Here is a 14,805-nt window from a genome sequence, read left to right as displayed (position 1 = left end):
CTTTATGCCATAAAACTACAGACATTGAAGACATCTCGAAAAAGTGTTAATATTTCAAAGTGTTTTCCATATGTATAATAAATGCATGATTTTCATGCTACACTTTGATCAATATCAATTTCATAAATTTAGCATATGTTTAAGGTACCATATTATTGACACCTATCCTTATTTCGCACATTAAAATTGCCACAATGACATCATATGTTCTCTTTAATATATAAGGCAGTCAGGAAAAATAAGTTGGAAGTCGCTAAAGTTGAATTCTGAAAAACCAAAAAAATCTGAGGCCATCTGTCCGAAAGTTGAACCGAAAGTGGACCTTTCAACAGGATAATGATCCTAAGCGCAATAGCAAATCCACCAAGGAATGGCTCAAAAAGAAGAAATGGAGGGTTATGGAATGGCCTAGTCAAAGCATGGATTTCAGTCCCATTGAAATGTTGTGGGGGGAATTTGAGACGGGCAGTACATGCAAGAAAACCCTCAAACATCTTGCAACTGAGAAAATATTGTATGGAAGAGCTGTCAAAAATTCCAACAAGCCTGGTTTACAATTATGCAAAATGTCTACAAGAAGTTATTTCTGCTAAAGGGGGCAATACGAGCTTCTGAGACCAAGGGTGTACTTACGTTTTCCACAGTAGAATATCACATCTATTGATATTTCTGTTGAATAAATGATTGAAAAAGCTCATTTTCCTTGTGTTTTTTTTTATTATTAACTTTATTAATAGGCACCGTTTCAAAGAAGATCACATGTTTGCTTTTCCGTATATGTCGAAAAAGCCAACAATTTCCATGGGGAATACTTATTTTTTCACATGACTGTATATTAATTTTTCCTCTCACACTGACTGACTTTAAATGATGAGACAGTAACTGACGTGGATGATGCTGATAATCAAAGTGATATTCAGCTATTCCTATTTTAAACTTATCATTTTTGAACTATTGGTAGTAATATTGCATTTTCCTATTTTCCATGAGATTAGGTTATAAATGTTGAGGTAGGCAGGCTGTCTTTGCTATACTTTTTTTTCTGGTTGAGATACATGCAAAAGAGATGTAGTTGTAGTTTTCAGAACTATATAAAATAGAATATAATTAAATTTGACTATGTGAAAAATTTACGCAGGATGCCACCCCTATGTAAAAATCTGATAATTGTGGCTTTTTAAAATATACCTCCCAAAAAATTTTGTTTACATTTTCCCACGTTTTTGAGCCGTTTGGCTTTCCATATCGCGCCGCAAACCCGGGACTGTAGAGACAACAAAGCCCAAGCGAGCAAGTCTGCAAACGGAGCGCAGGCATGGGAACGACATCACAGCTCGCATCCTCTACTTCATTCCACATGCATGCACAACCATGAAGGAAACGGCGACTGAAATGCACCCGGATAATAAGCAATATTTTTTTTGCATGCACAGGACTGCAGATGGGATCGTGCAATAGGTATATTCTTTCTTCTTTTTCTTAGTTCACTGTGAATTTTATTAATAAAAATAAATATATATATATATATTCGTTTAGTAGTTGGATTTTTTGATTCCATGGTCCAATTGAGTTGATATCTTATTTGAGCCTCTATATCTGATGAGCTTACTACTGCACTGCATGCAAGATTTGTGTGATCCATTGAATATTGCATATATGCAGAAGCAGATTATTTCCAATATTTCCAGTCATTTTCTGTTATTTTTTAAAGTCTACTAATGCTGTTATGTGGTTTAGTACAATAACATGTTTAAAACATCACCAGTGAAATGAAATCAGCTGGCATTTTTATTATCTATTTACAGAATTAAAAAAAAAAAAAAAAAAAAAAAAAAAAAAACTTTCAATTTGTGTGAATGCTGTGATAAAGGTTATAGGGCGCTCCAGTAAAACTCTGCAGGCAGCCAGATAGGATCTGCAGTCACTAATCCCTACTGTCTCCCCATGCAGGTTATCATCTCTTCTCTAAGATAAGACTCACATCAGCCACCATCATGGATGCAGTGCCAGAATACTCGATCTTCCTTGTCAGGATTTTGGAGGAACTAGACACCAAGTACAGCACTGTGTCATATCAGGATCTGTGTAAGTCTCTGTGTGCTCGTTTTGACCTGGTACATCTGGCAAAACTTAGGAGCTTACTATTCTACACAGCATGTTTGGATCCTAGTTTTCCCGCTACCTTATTTAAGGACAAAATGAGGTGTTCGGTGGAAGATCAGCAGTCTAAGAAGCTCATGGTAGCTGCGGACATTGTGACCATGTTCAACCTCATCCAGATGAACGGTGGGATGGCCAAAGACAAGTTGCCAGTTAGTCAGAAACCCAAGTTTCATAAAAATCAATCCTTTGAGTCCTGCAGATCTGATACAGACGTGTATAAATACAGCGAGTGTGAAAGTGTGTATGGTCACACAGACAGAAGGGGTCATCGTGCTTCTCGGAACTCACCCTGCCCCAAATCTGAGTGCAACAGCTGTCAGCCATTTATACCAGCTTCAGAGCCTAATTTTCTCCTGGGAGTCAACAAGGATCTGAAATGTAGAGCAGCATCACTGGATAAGCTGCAGCATCTGCCTCAGTATGCCAGTGCCAGTCCTCCGCCGTGTGAGATGCAGAGCACCTACTTTCCCATGGACATCGATAGTGAGTCCACTACCGACCACGACTCCCTGCACATCAACCCGGGTGGCAAGGACGTTTTTCTGCCTAACTCAGAGTCTTTTAGCGTGCACTCGTGTATGCAAAAGCGGAATATTTTCAAGGAGGACTTTCACAACCTTGTTGCCTTTTCGCCCCGTGTGATCTCTGCGGAGTCTAAAGCCAGTGCCAGAGACAGTGGAGATTACCACAGGAGGGAATTGCACAAGCCTCCAACTTTCTTTAATCACAGCTTTGAGTTGCCATATAGCAACCCTTATTTCGAACCAGTCAACTCACCTATACAAAGCAAAGGACGAGTGAAGCACGAGAGTCTAGATGACTTGCAGGCATCCACATATTTTGGTCCAACAACGGTCACTGAGTGTGTGAACACCAAGAGGACTTTTGGGAAGCAGAGCAGGCAGCCTGCCTGGCCCGTCAAGAGCTTAAGCCTGAACGCAGATGAGGGCTCTGATTTTGAGAGATCCTTTTTAAACCATAAGGTGCCAGTAGACAATCATCGGCATATTAGTATGATGGACAACGATCATCACTTCCAGTGTGCCAAAGAGAAGCCCACAGCCTCTCCGTCAGGCTTCTCAAAGAAGTCCAGCGGTCCAAAGATAAAAGAGATGGCCTCTGTTGGTTGTGGTCCGAGTTCTGAAAAGAGAGAAGGAGGAAAGAGATATAAAGACAAGAGCATCAACTGTCCATCGCTCCAGACTGCTAACGTAGACAACGGTCTTAGTGTGGGTACTCAGACTGACCAGTCAGAACAGAGGAAGCTGAAAGACTACAGTATGCGCAAGTATGCAGAGAGGCCACCGTTTAAACAAACAGACGAGGAGTGTGAGCTCGTAAGTGATGACATTAGTGACATATTTCGCTTTCTGGATGACATGAGCATAAGCGACTCTATTGGGATACCCCAGTCATCCTGTTACAACAGTAATGGCTCGCTCTCTCAGGTGACAAAGTCAGATGGTGATAGCTCACCTGAACGCAACACGATCAAACTAGGCAAGTCTGCCAGCAAGCTAGACCATCTATTCCACTCTCTAGAGAACACTGATGACGAGCTCAAAGCGAGTGTATGCAAGCTGGTCCTCAGGATTGGTGAAATCGAGAAGAAGCTTGAATCCCTCTCAGGAGTGCGTGGAGAGATTTCACAGGTCCTGTCCAAGCTCACCAAGTTGGATGAGAAGATCCAAGAGCCAGAAACAAATGGGAAATCTAGTGATGGTGGCATGGCTCAGATTCAGACGGATGTGAACCTTTCACCACACATGTTCCAGTGCCACACCACAGGTCACACTGTCAAAGTGGACACAAACACAGACTGGTGCTGCTCAGATGCTAGTGGAAGTGAAAGCCTGAGGGTGAAGGCGCTAAAGAAGAGCATGTTCACTCGCAGGTCTTCCAGGTCTTTGACAGAGGAGAACAGTGCTACCGAGTCCAAAGTGGCCAGCATCACCAATTCTCCTCGAGACTGGAGAACTGTCTCTTATTCAAGCCATCCGGGAGAAGATGTGAAAGAGAAGGACAGGCACGGTGAAGGCAAGGACAGACATAGGAAAGCCAAAGAGGTAATAAATAACTGTTCTTGTTCTAGTATTTGTTATTGGTTTGTCTGGAATTACATTTCTTTTTTGCTAACAAAGCAAATTCAATTCCCTGAAAAAAGAAAAATGATAACATGCTGTCAGTTTATAGCTAATTGCATATGAAGTACCTAAGATTACTGAATGGCAGAAAATGTATAGTAAGCATATTGTGGCTACCTAAAATTATGATCCTAACCCAGAATTGTTTCTGATTATGTTCTGACTGAAAGTCCAGCACTATCTGTATGCTGACTTCTGTGTTGCACTGTAAAGCAAATGCCTTATGCTACAGTGAGGCATTGCTATGTTCCTTTGTTTGTCCAATTACAGAACAAAAACAAAGTCTTGCTCATTTTATGAGCTCAAAGATAAGTGAGAACTTTCTAAAGGGTACAGTGAGCTGAAAGATAAATATAGTCAGATTATTAGGCATATTGTTGATGAACAGCTTTAGAGCTAGAGCTCTTATAGAGCTCTTAATAGAGCTTTTACCGCCTCCTAAGTTAACACATCCATCATCTTAAACAAAGGGCAGTAGCGCATTGCAAATCTCTGATCTACTGCATCTGATAAAAAAAAAATACAGGGGAACTACACATTTCTGACTACAGAAACGATTTCTAGTGCATGGGTGAAAAATGATGGTAATTGTTATAATGTCCCTTGCTATGGCTAAGGTCAAGTGTTTTGTAATGACGTCTCACCGAGCGGCTTAGTAGAATTAGTGTCTTGACCTGAGTTGTGACATTCTGAACCTTCAGAAGTATAAGCTGCATTGTGTATCTAATGCTTGTTTGTCTTTGTATTTTAAATGAAAGTCTACATTTATGTGCAGCCTAATAATCTGTTTTTAATTTGACTGAAATAAAAAAAGTTTTTTTTTAAACTCCTCTTCAAGCCATCCATTTAATAATCACTCTTGGATGACGATGATAAAGAAATAATAAACTCATGAATCCCGTTGGTAACATTGACACTAAAACTTGTGCAACTCATGTGCATATCTTTTGAACAGATAACATATACCATGCCTATACATGAAGTCTACAGAGTGTCTATTTCGGGATACATATGAACAGTTTATGAATTGGTGAAGCTCTTTGCATGTAAACATAGCTAATGAAACATGAACTAATCTCTGGCTGGAACCTATCCTCAACTAGCAGGCTATGAGCCAAATGTATAATAGCCACAACAGATGAGCCATTTAGCCATGCGTGGACACTGCTGATATGTTCCTCTGGTTTTGGTCATTTGGAAAATAATTTGGTTTATGTAAGTTAGTGGATGCATGTACATTCTGCTGTTCTTTTAGACATTTTCTTCTCTATGCTATCTTTCTCTTTCTGTCTTTCTCCTCTGTTTGCCTGTCTGGAGGGTAGCCAGTTCATGTGCCTCTCTTTTCTCTCACTCGTCTTTTGTGGAGCTGATGAATGTAGCGCTGCCATAAATTCCATCTCAGGAGTCCCTCAGCCCCGGATTCATCTTTCTGAACGGCACCTCAGGGAGCTGATACTTAATCAAAACTCGCACACAGTAATGCAACTGGGAGAAGCTAATAGTCTGTGTGTGTGTGTGTGTGTGTTGTGGCACCACATTGTATGAATGATTTAGTCGAAGAGGGCACTGGGATATTTAGCATTTTATTGTTACCCTTTTTCAGGGGTTATGTAATACTAGAATAATCAGTTTATTCCTGTTATAAAATAAAAGGGATGTTTTGTTCAGGGGCTTGAGGCTACAACACACAGAATGTTATACACAGGATTCATAGGACAACATTGCTATGTCCAGATATAATTTAGTTAAGCGGCTGAATGTCCCAGAAGACAGGAAAGGGTCCAAGAACTGCCGTATGCTCTTACTATCATTCTCTGTCTCTCTTTCACACAGACACACACAGAAGGCATATGCCAATATTACATTTTCATTTCACAGTAAGTGACTAACTTTTTTATCACATATCATGATATTTTCATATGACTGAAGTAATAAAATACTCCTCAGTTACGGTGACGTTTCCACATTTCTTAAACCTTCCTGTCATGCTTGTCTGGTAAAACAGAATTATAAGATGGATTTCTCTCTGATACTCTCTATGAAATATGATACGCCTTTACATATCTCTAAATTAATAATATTAGAAAATATTTGTCCTATCGTACATTACACACATTCTCTTGTAAGCACAGACCCTTTTCAAAAATGCTGCCTACCTTATATCTCATGCACTAGCCAAGAACTGGCACATAACTAATATACCATAGGTGTATATGGCATGAGCATATCAAATTACAGCATTGCCAGATGATTTAATTCAATCAATCAATCAATCAATCAATCAATCAATCAATCATAAAAGATCTAATATATTGCCACTGAAAAAAGGGATACATATGAGGTTGTAACATAATGCCATTATCTGTATCTGTGTCTGTCCTTCTTTAATGCTTAAAATATTCATATCTTTATCTGCATTTGGATTTAAACCAAGGGTGGGCATGGTCCATACCTGAAGTTTTTTTATTTTGATTTTTAGGTGAACCCACTCTCATTATGCCCCTTGAAACACTGAAAAAAGAGGGCTGATGGGAATAAGAAGTCATTTTGGTAACACTTTACAATACCATTTAGCAACTCATACAGTCCCTTCCGATACTGTTGGAATGGCAAGGCCAGTGCATTTGTTTTTGCTATACACCAAAGACATTTGGGTTTGAGATCAAAAATGGATATGAGATGAGAGTTTAGGACTTCAGCATTTTTTTTTCCTGGTATGGCCTCTCTATTTCTGCTCCTGCAGTCATCTTTGAATGGTGGATTGTCATACCTTCACCCCTGCCCTGTGGAGGTTGTTCGTGATGTCACCAACTGTTGTTTTGGGTTTTTTTTCTTACAGCTCTCAAAATGTTTCTGTCATCAGCTGTTGTTGTTTTCCTTGGCTGACCCGTTCGGTGTCTACTGCTCAGTGCACAAGTTGTTACTTTCATTTTCAAGACATTCCAAATTGTTGTATTGGCTATGCCCAATGTTTGTGCAGTGCCTCTGATTGATTCTCCTGCTTTGCTCAGCTTCCAAATGGTTTGATTTTCTCCCATAGACAGCTCTCTGTTCTTCATGTTGGCTTATCCTTTTTAAAAACACATGCAGTCTTCACAAGTGAAAATGAAGGCTAAAACCAAGAGTAGATGCTCAGCACTATTTTTTTTTAACAGTCAGTCTAATAGGACAAACCTGGGTAACACCTGTCAGTCACATGTTCCAATATTTTTTGCTCATCTTCAAATCGGGTGGTCTGATACAAAATGTGTTATGTTCTATGTTGTTTAACAAATCTACATGTAAATACCAGGAAATAAAAGCTGAAATTCTAAACTCCCTTCTCATGTTCATCTGTTGATCTCAAACTCAAATTTTTTCTCATGATGTTTCTGTGATGTCTAATGAGAGGAATCAACAACAATAACCTACAAAGGTACAAGGCTGTAATGTAGCAATTGGGAGCATATATTCTACAGTTCATGACATACTTTCAAACATTAAAAAAAAAAAGGTGTTAATGAATAACTACTCATTCATTTCTGCTTAGTTGCTGCACAATTGCTGAACTGTACTGTAAAGTGTTACTATCATTTTTGAATTCGTATAATTTTGTTGTCTGTTGAAAACAATAAGAATGAAATATGAACACATATGGAGTACTCATGCGACTTTTCTGTTGAATCCTGCAGGATTCCAGTCCCAGTGCACACACTTCTAATCTCAAACAGTAAGCCTTTTTGGCAAGCGTTCTTAAAAAACAAACAAAAACGAATACTGTACCTACTCTTTGTATCTATATTTGTATTTGTTAGAGCACATCATCTTTTCAATCAGAATAATGTATTTTTATTTGGTTTTATTCCTATTATAACCTATTGTAATGAGAATATTCCTATTATTCATGCGTACATTAATATATTTATATATTTCAGAGATTGGAATGACAAGGATCGGTTTTTTTGTTATGTTAATGTTATTATATTTACACACACACACACACACACACACATATATATATATATATATATATATATATATATATATATATATATATATATATATATATATATATATATATGTGTGTGTGTGTGTGTGTGTGTGTGTGAGAGAGAGTGTGTGTGTGAGAGAGAGAGTGTTATTTAAATCGTTATCATCTATTAATTATATGTTTAAAATATTATAGCAAAACACTGCTTAAAAGTACAAAAAATTTTAAATTTGTATCTGCTTTGATCTTGGAGTATGGTAATATGGTAAAACCTCAGAATCGTAAGATAAATTGCTCTCACTCTCTGGTACACACACACACATATACACACACGTACGCACACAAACTGCATAAAGGGCCTAGTCTATGAACACACTCATCAGATGAACCAAACCGTCCCTGTGAGCAAATGAACTCTCAGCAGGTGTGAAGCCATGACGGAGCTGTCATTTCCAGACAGAACAAAACATTCATTCCTTACTGGGCTAAAACCAAAACACAAACTGTTCCTTGTGCTCAGCGGTGTGATATGCTTGACAGGCATACAGACTTTTAGTGCAGGCAAAGCTGGATCTGAAAAAGAATGTTAGTAGGGTAATAGATATAATAGATTAAGGATACAAGATAGGAAATTAATCTATTCACTATATCATCTAGTTATATATCTAAATACTCAGACCTAGCAGACTATTTCAGACTAAACAGAGGACTTGAAAAAAAAATCTATAGCCGAGCAGATTTAAAAAAAAAAAATGAACCAACACAGCATCTGTAACAAACCTAATGCTTAAAGATGAATGGACAGAGAAATATGTGTTTATTCGTTTATTCTCACAGCATCCAAATCAAAATATAAGTGTCTCATCAGTTAATGGTGCTAGTCAAAAGTGGTAACATGAAGCGCCACTACAAAATAAAATACATAACGACTTTGTCTTATTTATAGCAATAAACTAATCATTCATTGGTAACATTAATAGGTAACTATTGTCAACACTCAGTCATATAATTCACTTATCCAGACCTATACGAGCAAAGAATTTTTTGCAACTGGACAAATTTTAGTTGAATATCCCTGATGAACCCATGAGAAGGATTTGATATCAGAACACAAGATACTGTCCTTTAAGATATTATTTTCAGTGGGCTAGCATTGCTTGTTTTATATGACATTACATTAAGATAAAAAATATGGCATACATAGTATTTTGCATATGTAGTGTTAGTTAGATACTCTGAGAGATACCTTTGATCTCACCACAACACTCAACACAGGAACTCACCACAACTCAGAATCTCTTTTGTCTTTTTCTTATTTTAACTTTATTAGTTCTGCAAGAGATATTATGTTTCATGATTTGATCAAGACAGCAGTATCATAGTCTTCAAGGCACTGTGTTAATGACTAAAAGATTGTTATCCAAGGGAGATGTTGTTGGAGCCTTGAGCTAAACCAAAATTTTCACTGCTCAGCACTAGGTCTAGATAAGAGTCTGTCTCATTATGAGCAAGGCTCTCACTGTAACCATAATACTTTGAAACCACTGGCTATGAAAACTTATTAGTTCATATTTCCATAACCATCAATGTAGCATTTTTCATTCATCCATTCATTTATCTTCAGTAATCACTTTATCCTGGTCAGCATCACAGTGGATCTAGAGCCAAGTGGGAACACAGTACACCCTGGGTGCCCATGTGCACGCTCATTCAGACCTACTGTACGGGCAATTTAGCTTAGCCAATTTGCCTTCTAACATGTGGGAGGAAATTGGAGAACTCAGAGGAAATGCACATGGACATGGAGGATATGAGGATATAACTCCACACAGACTGTAACCTGAGCTCAGGATTGCACCAGGTACCCTAGAGCTGTGAAGCAGCAACACTACCTGCTGTGAAGTGATTTTTTTCCCCCATTTCATTTTCTCCCCAATTTGGTCACTTGGAAATTCCAACCCAGCGCTCCTCTATAAAGAAGGGTGAAGGCTAGCATGTAGATCCTCTGAGACATGTGAAGCCAGCCAACCACTAATTTTTATATATTTATTTATTTATTTTTAAATTATGCTATGTCAGTTGGCAGTGTAACATACTTGGACGAAAGCACTGTATAATGCTCACAATTGATTAAGGTCACTGTGATTGACAGAGAGAGAGGAGATCATTCCTTCCACCCAGAGATCATGGCCAATTTTGCTGTTTTGTCACCTAGCCATCGATGTCAGATCCAGTTGGTCCACCATATGTGTATACAGTACATGGATGTTCACTTCACCACAGTGTATCCTTCATGTAGGATCAACAGATGACAGTACTTAAAATAAAAGGTTAGAACAGTAAAGTGAATGCCAATTTACTGTTGATGAGAACAAGTTGAGACAAATATCTCAGTTTTTGAGAAGATTGAAGGAGCTGACTGTTTGTGAATAAGAGCTACCTGTGAACCTTAGTGCTAGGGGCAGTATTTGTGGCAACTTGAGAGGGAAAGATGACACCATTTATCTTGACCAGTATGCTTATATGTTATAGTGGCAACCCAGACCCACCCTTCCTCAAAACAAATGCATACATACATACATACATACATAAATACATACCTGTACATACTTTCTATATTTAAATTAATACCAGGATACTGTGGTAATTTTATTTGTGATTAGCATGATTTTCCATATATTCATTTTTGAGATTTGCTCTACAATTTAAAAGAGCAGACGCACACATAAAGTTATTTTGTATTACAAATACAAATTATATCCTGTAAATTGTGAGTGATCACCAGGCCTCTGTGCAAAGCATAATGAAACTCACTGTGTGTTCACTTCCCAAGCCACTGGGAATCTTTTAGCATATCCTAACTGACTAAAAGTAAATTACAGATTTACATTTACAGCCATAATTCAACATTAACTCGCCAGTCTTCACTACCTTTCAACCTTATGAGTTTTTACAGGAGGTGAACATTTTTTATCTGTCTCAAAACATCCAAAATCTTAAATGTGCATGCCCTCAAGGCAAATCTGCCCTGCAAAACCCCTGACCTCTAAACAACCTCTTTGCACAACTCCACTACCTGACATTTTCAATATGCCCACTCTGCAGTCTGCTTGACTCTCTGTTGCCAAACTATCTGTAGTGCGTCATGCTGTTTTTTTTATTTCACAAGCAAGGCGAGGCCTAGCATGTCATTTTGAAACCTTGCAGGAGCTTTAAACAAAGAACGAGTCAGCCAAAACTGACCTTTCATAATGTTATATCATAGAGACACTGCTTCAGTTTTATATACAGAGATGCAATACTGTAATAGTGAACACATTTTCCACTTAAATTAAAAAGAAAGCATTATGATAAAATGTTAATGTAAGCTGTGATGCTGCAGCAGGGAAAGTCAAGCATAAACACAAACACTCCTGGCACAGAATTTAATAAATCCCTCAAGGCTGCTTTAGGCATGCTGCCTGCATGAAAATAAGGTGAATGTGGAGGAATCTATCTCAGCATTGTGTGGTTCATGCTTCATGTGTCCCTGCAGCCGTACGCTGGAATGGCATCCTCAGTAGACAGCACCTGGGGAGTCTTTATCAGGCAGAGGAAAGAGAGAGTGGTTAGTGGGTGGCAAAATCTTTCTCATGTCCTCCTGCATTGAGTTCTTGTATGCGTGTCCTTGAAGCCTTTACCTTCTACAAGGCCCAGCATCACAGAGTGTAAGATAATTACAATGCTGCCATCTACCCACTCGGTATATACATGTCCTCGTGCTTCTTTTTTCTTGACACACTACATTGAGTGAAAGTTTTGGCATTCTTCATTCTTGTTCCATGACACAAGCTGTCATTTATAACCAATTAGTGGTTAAACATAATGAGATTAGATGCTAATCAGTCTGTCAGGTCCATAGAGTCTCTTATATAGGTCTACATGTAAAATACTGTCAGGTATTTACCTACTAAAATCACTCAATATTTGTTTGTAAGTCCATCAGTACTCATTTATATGAAGTAGTGAATAATTTAAGGTGGCAGTTCCACAACAAAATGAGAAGAATTTAAGAAAAAAAACAAACAAAAAGTAAAGGTCCTACTATTTAACCTTTATCATAAATATCATAAATTCCATATTCCATTATATTACATATAAGTCATGTTTTATTCTTTACTTATTCCATACATCCACTCAACAACAACTTATTATTAATACTTAGGCTGAGGCACTGCTCTAAGGCTTTTACTCCCCTTTGTGTCTTACTTTACATTAGTTTCTAATAGAAACTATTGAGCTGATCTTCAGTAAAGCAAGCCATTTTTTTTCATCCATTTAAAACCATCTGTTTGTCATTGTCCTCTACAGTACATGTCATAATTTGTGTCCTATCTTTGTGGGATGAAGCCAGCTGCTGTTTACTGTCTACTTTGTAATTTGTGTTCTGCTCTTTTGCAACATCCATCATTTTTATCTTCATCATGTGTAACCCATCATGTCTGGCATGCTAGCTAACAAGCTAACAATTCATCCACACTCATCAAGATAGTGGCTTTCACCATTTAAACCAAGAAGCTAGTGTTTCTCAAGCCCAAGGACCAACTGGACATCACATCCATTGTCTTAAAGCAGAACGGAGAGAAAGACATAAAAGGAATCAACCTTTTATTGTCATGATACATATAAATGTGTGATATGTATAATTACTTGCTTAACTAATTGCATCACAGTATGACTAATTGCTTTTCTTCTAATTTCTCAGCTTGGAAGTTGGATATGCACCCCTGGAAGCTGTTTAAGGGTCTTACTTAACTGTGGCAGCTTGAAAATGCAGATACTTTATTTTTCAACCATCTTCTCAACAGCCCAAAACTTTAACCTCTGAAACATCACTTCCCTTAAGCACTTGTCCAAAGCTCCCTACATAACCCTCAGCCCCACAAGCCAAAGCTTATGAGTCTTTTGTGCTGCTAGCTCTTATACCGTGACATTCTGTTGAATGAATCAATAATGCTTCATAGATAAGTGCTTAAGTTGTAACTGAAAAATAATATGGACTTAGAACATAACGCATTTAACAGTACAGACTGTTTCAAAGCAGCTTTGCAGAAATCAGTGCCTCAACTCCTGCTGAACAAGCCAAGCATCAGTTGCAGGGAAAAACCTCATAGAATAAAGGTAGATGAAGGACTAAACCATAGGAGAAACTCAGAATGAGCAGCCATCATCATCTGATAACTTCAGGTCAATCATGTTTGGCACATATAGGTCAGTTATGGCAATATGCACAGTATTGTGGGTCAAAAAACTCCCAATAATTTTCACACACATTGAAGTTTTTATGGCATTTTAACTCTAGACCAGTGCAACCAACCATTTCTAATACATGTTTCGTATTACAGCATTGGGGCAAATGCAGCCCAACTGTACATTCTGGTGCATTTTATGCCAGCGATATGATCCTCCTTGTCTCCTATGGTCATGCAGATTAAATCCTGGTTCATACACTGTCAGAACTCCTTCTGAGGCACACCATATCAAACTTTGGAAAGCCCTCTTTCAGAAGGAGCAGGAGGGTCTTAAGGCTTTTTTTTTTATTAAAGAAGAATGGTTCTATGACTCTAAGATTACAGTATCAGTAGGTAACCTATTTAAAATGTACACCCCAATTCCAAAAAAAAGTTGGGACGCTGTGTAAAATGTAAATAAATGTAAATAAAAACAGGAATGCAATGATTTGCAAGTCTCATAAAACCATATGTTATTCACAATAGAACATAGAAAACATATCAAATGTTAAACTGTGAAAATGTACCATGTTAATGAAAAAATAAGGTCATTTTGAATTTCAAGGCGACGGGCTCAAAAAGTGAGTGTTACTAAAAAGAAACAGCTGGACGAACATTTTGCAACTAATTAGGTTAATTGGCAACAGGTCAGTAACATGATTGGGTATAAAAAGGGTATCTTAGAGAGGCAGAGTCTCTCAGAAGTAAAGATGGGATGGAATCTGGATGAAAGCATATGCTGCTCTAAAACCTCTACCTTTCAGCATTGATGGTGCCTTTCCAGATGTGCAAGTTGTCCATTCCATAGGTACTAATGCCCACAAATACCATCACAGGTGCAAGTTTTTGTACTGAGTGCTGATAAAAACCCAGATGGTCCCTCTCCTCTTTAGGCATTGAGTAACATTGAGTAACATTCTGAAATTGTTCCACAAATTGTACATGCAGTTCTTCACAGATTGGTGAACCTCTGCCCATCTTTACTTCTGAAAGACTCTACTCTTTTTATACCCAATCATGCTATTGACCTGTTGCTAATTAACCTCCAGCTGTTTTTTTCTTAGTAACACTTACTTTTTAGTACACTTACTGGGGCGGCTGTGGCTCAGATGGTAGAACAGGTTGTCCACTAATCGTAGGGTTGGTGGTTCGATTCCTGGCCCACCTGACTCCACATGCCGAAGTGTCCTTGGGCAAGACATTGAACCCCATGTTGCTCACGATGGCAAGATAGCACCTTGCATCGCAGCTCTGCTAC

At 38.2% G+C, this 14,805-nt stretch overlaps 1 protein-coding gene across 1 annotated transcript in view; it reads left to right on the top strand.

Moving 5' to 3' along the window:
* Positions 1 to 1,321: 1,321 nt before the first annotated feature.
* The window catches only part of minar1 (membrane integral NOTCH2 associated receptor 1), a 29,453-nt gene continuing 15,969 nt past the window's right edge, over positions 1,322 to 14,805 (top strand). The window contains exons 1-2 of the mRNA XM_017477395.3: positions 1,322 to 1,458; positions 1,951 to 4,229. Coding sequence (XP_017332884.2) covers positions 1,995 to 4,229 — 2,235 coding nt within the window. The 5' untranslated portion in view covers positions 1,322 to 1,458; positions 1,951 to 1,994. The remainder of the gene's footprint in view (positions 1,459 to 1,950; positions 4,230 to 14,805) is intronic.

This window comes from Ictalurus punctatus, chromosome 10, assembly GCF_001660625.3.
Source record: "Ictalurus punctatus breed USDA103 chromosome 10, Coco_2.0, whole genome shotgun sequence".
NCBI classification, from domain to species: domain Eukaryota; kingdom Metazoa; phylum Chordata; class Actinopteri; order Siluriformes; family Ictaluridae; genus Ictalurus; species Ictalurus punctatus.
Note: the sequence above shows the minus strand (reverse complement) of the source record. Positions and strands in the feature narration are given on the sequence as shown.